Here is a 14,669-nt window from a genome sequence, read left to right on the forward strand (position 1 = left end):
TATGGGGGGGTGGCGGGGACCCTAAACCTCCTTGGGAAAGAAACTAACTTGCTAGCGCTAACTCAAGTCACAATCACACTAATACAAAATACAGTAAAACAGTATATTACATGTGTATTAGTGTGCAATGTGATAGGGGGAAGGGGTTAACTGGGGGTGATCAGGAGGGATCAGGGGGTTAAATATTTATTGGGAGGGGGTGGCGGGTATCCTAAGGCTAAAAGGAACGACTGCAAGCGCTAAACCTGGTCACAAGTCACACTTATACGGGTATAAAGAAAATGCTATATACTGTATACAGTGTGTGTTGTGACAGAGGGTGTAGGGGTGATCAGGGGGTTAAATCTTTATTGGGGGGGGGGTGGCGGGGACCCTAAACCTACTTGGGACAGAAACTAAGTCGCTAGCGCTAACTCAAGTCACAATCGCACTAATACAAAATACAGAGAAACAGCATATTACGTTTGTATTAGTGTGCAATGTGGCAGGGGGGAAGGGGTTAACTGGGGGTAATCAGGGGGGGATCAGGAGGGATCAGGGGGTTAAATCTTTATTGGGAGGGGGTGGCGGGTATCCTAAGGATAAAAGGAACGACCGCAAGCGCTAAACCTGGTCACAAGTCACACTTATACTGGTATATAGGAAAATGCTATAAACTGTATACATTGTGTGTTGTGACAGGGGGTGTAGGGGTGATCAGGGGGTTAAATCTTTATTGGGGGGGTGGCGGGGACCCAAAACCTACTTGGGACAGAAACTAAGTCGCTAGTGCTAACTCAAGTCACAATCGCACTAATACAAAATACAGAAAAACAGTATATTACGTTTGTATTAGTGTGCAATGTGACAGGGGGAAAGGGGTTAACTGGGGGTGATCGGGGGGATTAGGGGGATCAGGGGGTTAAATCTTTATTGGGGGGTGGTGGGTATTTTAAGTGTAAAAGGGAGGGCCGCAAGCGGTACACCTGGTCACAAATCACACTTATACAGGTATATAGGAAAATGCTATATACAGTATACAGTGTGTGTTGTGACAGGGGGTGTAGGAGTTAACTGGGGGGGGGGGGCGATTGGGGGTTATATGTGCCCATCTAAGTGTGTGTATGTGTGCTTGGTGCAGTACTCACAGTTAGATGTGGTCTCTCCTCTCGATGAATCCAAAAAGGATCACGGGAGGGGAGAGCGGGTCTTTTCTGAGCCTGTGTTTACATTACACAGGCTCAGCATGGAATCTGATTGGGCAGGACCGATCAACATGTCCAGGCCAAAAATCATTGGCCTGGACCTGATGACTGATCGGTTCTGAACCCAATCAGGTCATCGGCGGCGGTGGGAGCGCGTCCCAGAATGGCGGGAGCGAGCGACGTAGTACTACGTCACTTTGCCTGCACGGGGCTGACTGCAGCAGTAAATGTACTTGCGGCGGTCGGCAAATGGTTAAGAGGCAATGAAGCCAAATCCTTTAATACTAAATCCCTAAAAACTGTGACAGCTGGCGCTATCTGCCCTGGGGGATTAAATAATGAAGGGTTAGACAATCCGGAATGGAAAATCTCTGTGGAATGATTGTCGGAAGTAATTGGGTGAGGGTTGGTCAAGATGTATCTTTGAACATTAATTTTCCTTATAAATTTTTGAATGTCTATGAAGGTGCTAAATTTGTTCATGGACCTAGGGGGAACAAACTTAAGTCCTTTATCCAAAGTATATAGTTCTGATTCTGACAATTGGACCTTACTTAGATTGAATATACCTGATTGAGTTAGGTTCGTTGTCTTTTTCCTTTTGCGCCTCCCCCTCTGGTGCCTCTCTTTGGTCGGGACCTCTCTTCCCGTTTTGATTTTCTCTGGGAAAATCCCAACGATGACTCGGCCCAGGTTGGGATTGGTTATAATTATAAGGAGACATATTTCTAGAATCAACCTCATCATCAAAGTAAGGAGAATGATTTCCCCTATAAGATTGTTGTTGTAATGGGGACTTTTTATAATGATTGCCACACATATTAGTTAAGGCATGAGGAAAGGGAATTTCTAAGGCTTTTATTCTTCATACTCGCCTTGGCAAAAGCTCTTGTAAAGAGTCCCTGGTTGAAAGAGACAAGCAAGATTTCAAACACCCCAGATGGGACTCGAACCCACAATCCCTGGCTTAGGAAGCCAGTGCCTTATCCATTAGGCCACTGGGGCTTGTTTTTTATAATGATTGCCACACATATTAGTTAAGAGATGAGGAAAGGGAATTTCTAAGGCTTTTATTCTTCATACTCGCCTTGGCAAGCGCTTGTAAAAAGTCCCTGGTTGAAAGAGACAAGATTTCAAACACCCCAGATGGGACTTTGTAGACCCCTTATGTATTTATACATGGTGATCATATCCTCCCTTAATCTCCTCTTCTCAAGAGAGAATAAATTCAGTTCCTCAAATTTATCCTCATAACTGAGCTCCTCCATGCATCATATCAGTTTGGTTGCCCTTCTCTGCACTTTCTTCAGCTCCCTGATGTCTGGAGAACTGGTGCCCAAAACTGAACTGCATATTGCAGATGAAGTCCTACTAATTATTTGTACAGGGGCAAAATTATATCTCTCTCTGGAGTCCATGCCTCAATTAATACAAGAAAGGACTTTGCTTGCTTTGGAAACCGCAGCTTGGCATTGCATGCTATTAATAAGCTTATGATTATTATTATTATTATATAGGATTTATATAGCACCAACAGTTTGCGCAGTGCTTGATCTACCAGAACACCCAGATCCTTCTCCACCATTCACTTCCCCCAGTTGCACTCCCCCTAGTATGTATGATGCATACATATTCTTAGCCCCCAAGTGCATAACTTTACAATTATCAACATTAAACCTCATTTGCCACAAAGTTGCCCAATGAAACAGTGCATTGAGGTTGACTTGTAAGTTGGAGACATCCTGTAAGGAATTTATTCCACTGCAAAGCTTGGTGTCATCTGCAAAGACTGAAATGGTACTTTTAATCCCAGACCCTATATCATTTATAAAGATATTAAAACGTAAGGGTCCCAACACTGAACCTTGGGGTACACCACTGATAACCTTAGACCATTCAGAATAAAAAATCGTTAACCACTACTCTCTGAATACACTTTCGTTTTCTATCCATTTACAAACTGATCTTTCCAAGCCTATAGACTTTACCTTACACATTAGCCATGTGTAGGGAACTGTGTCAAACTCTTTTGCAAAATCCAAGTATACTACGTCCACAGTCATCCCTCTGTCCAAGGTTTTACTTACCTCCTCATAAATAGAAATCCGATTTGTCTGACAACTTCTGTCTTTCATGAATCCATGCTGTCTGTTATGTAAAATACTTTTTCCAGCAAGAACTCATCTATGTGGGCTTTTATTAAACTCTCCAGTATCTTCCCGACTTTAGAAGTTAAACTAACTGGTCTATAGTTACTTGATAAAGACTGTGATCCCTTTTTAAATATAGGCACCACATTGGCCTTACGCCAATCCAGTGGTACTATTCTGGTCAAATGAAAAGTCCCATTAAAAAGTCCCTAAAAATGAAACAATGGCTTTGAAATGACAGAGCTCAATTCTTTTAGGATCCGTGGGTGTATGCCATCCAGGTTCAGGTGCTTTATTCTGTCTAAATATTTCTAGACCATATCACTTTTGAGCCATTATGTATCATTTAGGGCTGTGTAAATACCATCCCCATTAACCATTTATGAGCTCCCCTTTGCTCCTTTGTATACACAGAGCTGAAGAAAGTATTTCATTAATTTGCCTTCTCTTTGTCCCCAGTCACCCACTCCAGATTATTTTGTAAAGGGCCTACATGCTCTAACTTGATTTTTTTACTGTTAATATATTTCAAGAATTTTTGGGGGTTTGTCCTACTATCTTTTGCAATCTGTCGTTCGTTTAGAATTTTTGCATCCTTGATTTCCTTTTTACATATTCTATTATATTCTTTGTAACATTTAAATGATGATAGTGTTCCTTCATTTTTGTATTTGTTTAAAAGCTCTTTTTTGATTTTTTTACATATGTGTAGACTAAAGGTACTTATACATCGCCGGTATGCATTCTGGTACTGATAGGATATCACAGAGGGATGCTAACTGCACACCTATTGGTAATTAGTTATCATGAGTGTTAGGCGAATGGTTTGGGCCGAGTGAAAGTTCAGCCTGTTCAGCAAACACCTTCATTTTCGGGGTGCTTGGCAGATTGTTTGCTCGCCGAGTGACCCACAATGCACTGCGTGCTGCACAGTGCATTCTAGGGCCCTAATTGGATGAAGCCCTGTCAGAGCCCTGATTGGACAAAGTGATGATGACTTTATCCAATCCCGACTCAGTGATTATAGTCCCACCCCACACTATAAAAGGATCCTTTCCAAGGGAAGCTTTTGCAGTGCATTGTTGGAGTGGAAGATAGATAGAGCAGGGCTCAGTTTGCTCTAGCGAGTTAATGTGTACACTGATTGTGACTCTGAGTGTAGAGTGTTAGTGTAGTGCTATTATAGTGTCAGTATAGTGTGTTGTCAGTATAGTGTTAGTGTAGTGCAGTGTTTTAGTGCTATATACAGTGCTTTATACACCTTTATTTTTTTGGTAGCTGCATGGTTTTTTTTTTTTTTTTTGTCCCCTGCCTGCCCCCTTTTTTTTAAATTGTCAGCCAGAGTTTTCTGACTGTGACGCTGGTGTTCCCCTTTTATTTATTTATTTATTTTTAATAGTTTTTTCATTTCTGTCAGCGTCAGTCCTCAATTTAAAGTGCACCAAACACCACTTTTCATTCAATAAAGTGCATACAATCATACATTTCCCAGTTTCTATTAAATGTGGGTAATAAGATCCTCCCCCCTCCCCCCTCATCATGTCTGGAAGGCCAACCAGGAGAAGCAGATGTTCCCATGCCACTATGAGGGGCCCAGCAGTGTCTGTGTCCACAGGCAAAGGTGGACATGGTCTGTCCTCAGACAAAGCATAATTTCCTCTGTTTAGTGATGTTGCCCATGCTATCCCGCCACAGCATGCAAGGGAGGTGGTGGACTGGCTTACTAAACCATCCTCATCCTCTATGACCCAAGTTGACGCTAGTGCGCAGTCCACTGCAGCTGCCAGAGCAGGTTATTCTGCCTCTAGAAGGTTGTGGGATGAAGGCACCACCAAAGCCCAATTTTTCTGCACCTGCTACTTCTATCCAAAGTCTGCAAAAGAGACACCACAATTTATACAAAAAAAATCTCTAATCTTGTTCCGAGTGCAATACATTGTGGCCCCCAAGCCGTTGTCTTACCTCTGTGCTTGCCAACAAGGGTTTCTCCACCAAGTACTAAGTCATGTTTTGCTTGGGGATCAAATACTTATTTTACTCACTGAATTTATAACATTTGTATCATGTGATTTATTTGTGATATTCTGTCTGTATGATTTAAAATACACCTATGATAAAAAAAAAATTATAGACCCTTCATTTCTTAATTTCAAGTGGGCAAACTTACAAAATCTGCAGGGGATCAAATAACTATTTTCCAGACAATAGCAATATTTCATAGGTGTGGGATCGCCGTGGAAGCTGAGAATTACTGTTGTATTTTCCGCCACTTCATTGTTTACTGTGGTCTTCCAGGTCCTGTGCCGATTGGTTGCTGTTCTGCATAGTAAACCCTCAGCATGGTTGCCATTCACAGAAAACCTTGTGTTTTTTCAATAAATACAAGGCATTCTCTGACTTGACAAGGTGGGGATCATGATGTTAGCACCCCACCTCTCCACCTAACCAATCAGAGAATGCCTTATTATCATTGAAAATAAACAGTGTTCTGTGAATGGCAGCCGTGCTGAGTGAGCAACAACCCTTGTTCACTATGCAAAAGAGAGGATTGCTCAGTGTTGGACCTGGAAAATAATGTTGAACACTGTAAAAGCAATGAGTACTACTGTGATTCTCTGCTTCCACAGCAGTCCCATAGGTATGGAATATGTATACTTACAATGCTTCAATGTAACCAATGCTACTTATCCAATGTAACCATGTAATAAAAACCATACTTGGAATTCAGCTTAAACCATTTCCCTCCTGTAGGACGTACCCATATGCCCTCGGGTTGAAGTGATTATACCAGGGCCATGGCTGCAGCTGCAGTCATGACATCAGTATCAATCTTTTCAGCCGGTAATGCTGAATCATGTAAAAGCAATCTAATTGCTTTTACATGTGGTGGAAAGGGTCCCCACCACCTTCCGCTGCCTTTCTGGGCTCTCCCATTCCACCAGGAAGCCAGAGACTGAAGCCACCGGCTGACCATAGAGATGAAGGAGGACCAAAACTTCCTCAATCATCTTTATGGTCTATGAAACTGGAAACGACCAGGATATTTTTCCAGTTTTGGTTTGAGGTTTTCAAACCATTACCAGCTTAACAGGATCTGATTAAACTCATCTCAGTTTGACCAGATGCTTTTAAGGGCAGATGAGAGATCTGGGGTCTAAAAGTTTCAACTATGGAGATTTTTAAGTACTGTAGTTTGTCGCTATTCAATGGGTGTTTGGTATCTATTTATTCAGTGTAAAATCATCTTTTTATAGTTTATAAAAAAAAAAATGGCTATTATATTGTGTTTTTGTAAATTAGAATTCATTAATTTGCATTTTTTCCCAAAAATTTGCGTTTGAAAAAGCCACTGCACAAATACCGTGTGACATAAAAAAATTGCAAAACCCCATTTGATTCTCTAGGGTTTCTGCTTAGAAATAGATAGTTTGGGGGTCTAAGTAATTTTCTAGCAAAACAAAAAAATGCAAATATTCACATGTATGAGAGAAGTGTCAGAATTGGCCTGATATTGAGGTTGTTAAATGCTCACTGAAATCATACTTTTATTTACGTATATCCATATTTTCCAGACTGCAATTGACACAAAGCCAGAAACATACCAGAAGGAAAACATGTTTGTCTTCTTCAGTACAGTGTCTGACTTACAAAAGCTTGTTCCTGCAAAGCAAATCCATTTCTTCAGCAGCCAATGGCCAGCAGATAGTGTAAGGCCTACAACGGGAATGAGTTCAGTTACTCTGGACAATACGAACTACTCCAAGGACCTAATGACTAATAGACAAACTAAGTCACCCTCTTCCACTTTAAAGAACAAAACCGTTAAAAGGTCATTGTCGGCTAATGTGAAGTTTAATATACAATTTTTATCTTCAGATGGGACAAAACAGAAGGCTGAGTTAGTGAGGGAAGAGAAAGAGCCTACAGACAGACAGTTCAGGTATAGAGAAGTCAAAAAGATTTGGCAGGAAAGCAAACAATGCCCAAAACCTGGCCTGGCTTGGGAGGAAAGGGCTCAGCTTAGTCAGCTGGGAACAGTCATAAATGGAGTCAACCCCAAGAAGAGAGTAGACTATGACCGAGGTTCCCATTCCAGGCCACAGCAAGTCTCAAAGCCTTCTGGTTCAAGCAGTGCAAGATCATCCATGCCAAGGCCGAACAGTGTGGTGGAAATGCAAAGATGGAGCTACATAACTATCTCAAAACCTCTATCGCCACCAGGACACCAACAAGGCTCTTCAGAGATTGGTAGTTTTTTTCCAGCTGTAGAGTCTCACCTTATGAAACATTCTCCAAGATCTGGGAGAAGATGTGATAATTCTCCCAACACTCTTACCACGAGACCCCTGGTATTGGAGGCCAGAAAAGGAAGACAAAGTTCCCTGCCAGTGGAAATACATCCACAGGGAGTCAAAATCCAGACTCACCAAGCAGAGAAGATAACGTCTTCTCCCAGACAAGACAACAGAACACAACAACAAGGTGACAACGTGAGTTCACACGTCATAAATTCATCATGGTCATCTCCAATGCTTGGGAATCCTGAAATGATAAGTCCTGTCCATGAATTTGGCAAAGAGCAAACAAAAAAATCTGGTACCTTTACAGCCCCTCATACTACAATCCCAGTTATCAGCATCCCAACGGCACAAACAGATACTTCCGAATAAATGTTTCTATCAGATTTTTCCAGATTTTTGTTTGCATCAAAATAATTATTACTTTATTTTTTTTTTTAAAGGTATCCAAGTGTGTATCAGTAATGAAACAATTAAAAATGCAGGAAAATATAAAAGCTTTAATATATATTTTTGTAGAGTTTCTAATCGCAGCTTGACGATGGGATGGTGACCAAGTTGTATTAACCACTTAACCACCGGAAGATTTAACCAGGCCATTTTTTGAGATATGGCACTGCGTTAATTTAACTGACAACACTGTACCCAAATAAAATGTATGTCCCTTTTTCCCCCACAAAAAGAGATTTCTTTTGAGGGTGTGCAGTTTTTATTTTTTGCACTATAAACAAAAAAAGACCAACAATTTAAAAAAAAAAAAAACTATATTTTTTACTTTTTGCTATGAAACATATCCAATAACAAACATTGTAAAAAATCAAATGTCTTCATAAATTTAGGCCAATATGTATTCTACTACATATTTTTTGTTAAAAATAAAAAAGAAATCTGAATAAGTGTATATTGATTGGTTTGTTATAGCGTCTACAAACTATGCAATTTTTTTTTTTTTTTGTACTAGCAATGGCGGAAATTAGTGACTTATAGTGGGACTGCGATATTGCAGCAGACATTCTGACACTGACATTTTTTTGGGCATCAGTGACACTAATACAGTGATCAATGCTAAAAATATGCATTGTCATTGTACTAATGACAGGGGTTAACATCAGGGGCGATCAAAGGGTTAACAGTGTGCCTAGCTGGTGTTTTTCTAAACTGTGGAAGTTAATAGGGGAAGAAATGCTATGCAGGGACTCAAATTCCATCCCTTCCCTCCTGTCAGAACGGCGATCTGCCTTGTTTACATAAGAAGATCGCAGTTCTGTGTCTTTTCGTGCCGGTTGACAAATATGCAATGCGGGAACCCTGCAAATCCGCTGAGGGTTCCCGCATCGCACTCAACTCGCAGGCAGTTCAAACTGCCATATGCGAATCGCTGGGGGTGTCAATACAAAGTTAACAACACCCCCAGATTGGTTCGCATATGGCAGTGCGAACTGTCAATTCGGACATGAATCAGATCGCATAAGTGTGAACACCCATGTGATCCGATTCTGGTGCGGACCAAAAAAAGGGTCCTGTGTGAATTTGGTCCAAATGCAATGGGAATTCAGCCATACAATCTGTATGGCTAAATTTGCAACGCTCAGATATTATATGTGATTTGCAGAGCAGTGCACTGCGAATGCGATGACAGACATCACATGGTATATGTGTGAACCGGCACTTTCTCACAATATGTGGGTTCCGGCGGAGATCGAGTCTGGGATACATACTGATCAGCTTTCGCTGTGTTTAAGAGGGAGCAAGCCCCCGGCGGCGTGCATGTGCGTCCCATACCTGGAAGTGTCGGATCCTGTATATATACGTGATTCGGCACACAGGTGCCGTCCTGTAGCAGTATAATTGCTATAGGGCAAACCTAAACTGGGTAATTGCAGTAGAGCACAGTAAGGCCACTGCGATGTCTGGTCTACAAGACCGACTGAATTACAGTTATAATGGTATTTCAACACCGTGTTTAGTTGGTTGCCTGGAACTCATCTTTCATTTCCTATCACCCCCTGCACACCTGTTGAAATATCAAATCGGGCTGATGGTTGAAGTGTTGGCACTCACTACTGCAATGGGAGAGGAAAGACCGCAGGATTTAAAATCTACCTGCAGCTAGTAGTATCAGATCCTGCCAGCCGGTGTTCAGTTGAAAAATGTTTAATGCATAAAAGGCCAGGCAGAGGAGTCCTGATAGATGTCAAAGAGCAGTGGCGGGGGGGGCGTGGCTTGCGCGCGATCTGGAATGGACGCCTGAGCGGTGAGCTCCCAGTACCCGGCCGACAATCACCTCAGCGACGGGGAACCACAGCATCAGCCCGCATTGAAACTACTCGCATCCGCTGCCCTACACACCCCGAGTGATGGCCAGCCGCAAGAGAAAAGACGGGAGAGGCCCTAAGAAGCTCACGGCTTTCTTCTTTAAGCCGCCCTCACAGTCTGGAGGATTCCAAAATGGCGCCGGCGCGCTCTCTGATCCCGGCGGCCCCGCGGCCTACACTGACTTGCCTGATGCGGCTCCGTTGCCGGCGGAGCCCACACCTCTCACAGCGATGCCGGACTCCTCTCCTACATCCCCGGTTCCCAGAAGCCCTGAAAAGTCCCGGATGCGCATGGATCCGACAGATCTCTTTGACCCCGCGGTGAGTAACTCCTTTGCCTCTATGCTTCCAATGAATGAACTACAATCCTCCATTGCTGCCTTCCCTACCACGGGTCAGCCTGTCCTAGACACCACGATGAAGAACATGCTCATAACATTTCAATCTTCCCTGATGGCTAATCTCACCACAATTATGCATAGGTTCTCCTGTGAAATGAGAGGTGTGGGGCAAAGAGTGTCACGAATTGAGCACAGCATGGAAGAATGCACTGAAACAGTGAACGAACTGGTGGATGCCTATACTGACCAGAAGGAAGATACTGAATGGATAAAACATAAGCTGGCAGATCTTGAAGATCGCTCTCGCCGCAACAATGTTAAGTTGCGAGGCATTCCAGAAACTGTTCCACCTGCCGAACTCTTACAATATGCTTCTTCTATGTTTTCCACAATGGTGCCTGAATTAACCCCCATAGAATTGACGATCGACAGGATCCACAGGATCCCCAAACCGCGCCACCTTGAGGATTCAGTTCCTAGAGATGTTTTACTACGCCTACATTTCTACCCTGCTAAGGAAAAAATTTTGCAGGTTTCCAGGCAGATGGGCACGCTCCCAGCACCGTATGCAGAGGTACAATTGTACGCGGATCTGTCCCAACACACGCTACAGCAAAGGCGGCAACTGAAGACACTCACTAAGGCTCTTTACAACCATAAGATCACCTACAAATGGCGCCACCCCGCAACGCTGCTCGTCACCTACAATGGGATACCCCACACCATTTCCACTATTGAAGGGGGCATGAAACTCCTTCACTCATGGGGAATTATACCGGATCCTCCTCAAGGCTATCACGACGGAGCGAGAAACCCGCACTCATCGCGCCCGGGGGGCCCCCAGGGGCAACAACGGCAGAAATACCGTCCGTGAGTTTTTCAGCTTCCCCTGCCTCACTACTACTTAGCCCGGCCGGGCTACTACTTGTTGTTCTCCTCTGATTTTTGGACAATCCTTGTTCACCTCGGTGAATGACCCCCACCTTTTGTCGGTAAGCCCACCAAGGGATAAATCTTACTGACTTCAGTTCACCTGTTACTTTTCTGATCCACCGCTTGTTGATCATTACCTGTTTTTCTCCACACCCATACGAGCCTGCGCATTTGTTGTGCTCCTATTATCGCTTGGCTGTGGTTTTTGTTCTTTTTCCTTTGTTTTTTTTTTTTTTGTCTCTCTGTTGTTTTTGTGTTTCCAGCACAGCATCTTCCTCCGGCAGCTGCAGCAACACTAGGACCACAGGACAGTAAGTGCACGTCACCACCTCTTGGAGTGCTCCTCACTCTTTCCGGATAGTGATATCGACGGACGGGCGTTCTCATCCCACATCACTACAACACTCAAGGTACCGACTGTTCTGTTAACTCGGATCTCCACTACTACTTTGTCGTACGTGTAGCTCACAGGCCATGTCTTTTACTGTCCTCTCTTTGAACGCTAGAGGTCTTAATCACCCCGCAAAACGGACCTCTCTGTGGTCTACAGCCAATTCCCTAAAATGCGACATTATATGTGTACAGGAGACGCACTTTTCTCAGTCAGCAACACCTAAATGCAGCCATGTACAATTCCCTGTTCTCTACATGGCTTCTGGGAAGAAGAAGCGTAAAGGTGTCCTAATAGCTATCAAGCAATCCTTGGCCTTCCAGCACCATGAAGCAATACTGGATACTAAAGGTCGCTTTATTATTCTTCGATGCTCTATTGACAATAGGAATTACACCATAGTCAATCTTTACGCTCCCAACAACCACCAGTTGCCCTTTATCCGCTCAGTTGTGGGTAAAGCAAAGTCCCTACACTGGGGTAATCTACTTATCTGTGGAGACTTTAATCTGGTTCCTGACAGCGTTCTGGACTCATCTGCCTCTCCCAAGAGGCACAATGCATCCCTTTCCAAGTACTTGTGGGATAACGATCTATTTGACGTGTGGAGGTGCTGTCACGCGGAGGAGAGAGACTATTCTTATCTCTCCCCCCGTCACGGCACCTACTCACGCATTGACCTGTGTGTTACCGATAAGCATTTGTTGGAACATGTTTCTGCTGCAGAGCTCCACACGGCCACCTGGTCGGACCACTCTCCACTCACGATCTCGATACATTGTGGCCCCCCTTCCCAATCTGCCTATGTGTGGCGACTTCCTAACCATCTGTTGACCAACCCATCTTATGCCACTGAAATCCAGTCTCATCTAACCAATTTCGTGGCCGACAATTGCCTTCCTGATTCCGATCCGTTGGTCGTGTGGAACGCTCATAAAGCAGTCCTAAGGGGTGTGTTTCTCCAATTGGGGGCTAGGGACAGGAAGAGGAGGACGCAGCACTTAGACGAATTAACCACCAAGCTGTCTTCCCTAGACTCAAAAAACAAACAGGACCCTTCCCCGACTTTGCAATCGCAAATTTTTGCGCTCAGACAAGACCTTAGGACCCTTCTGCTAGAGAAACATAGCTATTTTCTTAAAAAGCAGAAAGCTACCACCTACTCGACAGGCAACAAGGCTACCAAGGCCATGGCCACTCGCATTAAGGGACAGCGTCTTAAGTCTAGAATAGCCTACATGTTTCACCCCAAAACAAAAGACAAACTTCTCAAACCCAACCTCATAGCTAATGCCTTTAGCTCGTATTATGAATCATTGTACAACCTTAAGGACGACCAAACAACACACCAACCTTCTCCTTCTGCCATTCATGACTTCCTGGCCCATATCAATTTGCCCTCGATACCTCCCCAGGCCACGGAATATATTAATAGACCATTCACAGACATGGAAATTGAAGAGGCTATCGCCCTTCTCCCTAATTTAAAATCACCAGGACCTGACGGGTATTCGGCCGAATACTATAAACTTTTTCGAGACACCTTGACCCCCCTCTTAAGTAAGGTTTTTAATTCTGCTGCCTCCTCCTCCGCCTTCCCGACAGAGATGTTAAGCGCCTTAATTGTGACTCTTCCAAAACCGGGTAAAACGCCCGACCAACCTCAAAACTTTAGGCCCATTTCTCTTTTGAACCTGGACGTAAAAATTTACGCTAAAGTTATAGCCAATAGACTTGTGAATCTTCTCCCCGCTATCATCCATAAAGATCAATCAGGTTTTACCAAGGGTAGGCAGGCCTCGGACGCTACGAGACGAGTAATAAATTCGGGTTCCAGGGATTCATCCATGATGCCATTATGGCCTTATATTCCACGCCTTCTGCATTAGTCCGTACGACAGACGCGATATCCACCCCATTCACCATCTCCAATGGTACTAGACAGGGTTGTCCCCTCTCACCCCTGATCTTCAATATGATCATGGAAACATTGGCAGAACATATTAGGTCCAATCCCAAAATTTCGGGCATACACATGGCGGACCAACAGCATAAAATCAGCCTCTTTGCCGATGACGTAATCCTAATGATTACGGACCCCTCTAATTCCCTTCAGGAAATTCAAAGGATGCTGAAATGGTTTGGGGAGGTTTCCCTCTACAAGGTAAACGAATCTAAATCTAACATATTGGGAATAGGCATTAATGCTACAATAAGTAACCTTCTCCAGCAGCAGTTCCCGTATACATGGGCAGACCACAGTATCACCTACCTGGGTGTGCAACTTACAGCATCTACTAAAACGCTCTTTAAACATAACTTTATCCCAGCACGAACCGCGCTACAAGCCAATCTTAAGCAATTAGCATCCTTTGAATTTTCGTGGTTGGGCAAGCTAGCGGCTTTCAAAATGATGTACCTCCCCCAACTTCTATATCTATTCAGGACTCTCCCTATACCAATTCCTAAGCAGTACTTTAAATCTCTCCAATCACTATTGTCTACATATATCTGGCAGGGGAAAAAGCCCCGATGTGCACATGCTAAGCTGACCAAACATAGATCAGTGGGGGGAGCCGGTTATGTTGATATTTCAGACTATTATCTGTCATCGGTCCTGACTCCGTTGCAGGATTGGTTTAAACCGACCCCCTCCACTTTGTGGGGCATTATGGAAGCCACCTACTGCACAGGACGGAGTCTGTCTGATTGGCTCTTGGCGAAGACTCTGAATGACAAAGTGCCATCTTACTTACCCCCGTTTATGATCGCTGCAGCTAGGGCTTGGAAAGTACTTGTAACGCAGGAAACTCCTTCTTCCCTCCGAACCCCTCTTAAGATCCCTTTGACAGCCCTTCATTCACTCATGGACCAAATCTGTCTTGCGGACTGGCAGAAGAAAGGCATTACCCATATTGGAGACCTATACCATGGCTCCAAACTTATTCCCTTTGGTACCCTGCAGACCAAATTTAATCTGCCCGGTACTGCTCTCTTTACATACATGCAAGTGTCTCACTACCTGAATACCCATCCACCTTGGCCACAATTCATCCA

General features: G+C 43.8%; 1 protein-coding gene across 1 annotated transcript in view; it reads left to right on the top strand.

Annotated features, from left to right (window-relative positions):
* LOC309562247 (uncharacterized protein) overlaps positions 1–8,004 on the top strand; it is a gene marked incomplete at both ends in the record, with an annotated part of 37,879 nt that extends 29,875 nt beyond the window's left edge. Inside the window, one exon of the mRNA XM_082266367.1 lies at positions 6,907–8,004. Within this exon, the coding sequence (XP_082122493.1) occupies positions 6,907–8,004 (1,098 nt within the window). The remainder of the gene's footprint in view (positions 1–6,906) is intronic.
* Positions 8,005–14,669: the final 6,665 nt, after the last annotated feature.

The sequence above is a fragment of the Pelophylax lessonae genome (genome assembly GCF_965119305.1).
Source record: "Pelophylax lessonae genome assembly, chromosome: 8".
Classification (NCBI taxonomy): domain Eukaryota; kingdom Metazoa; phylum Chordata; class Amphibia; order Anura; family Ranidae; genus Pelophylax; species Pelophylax lessonae.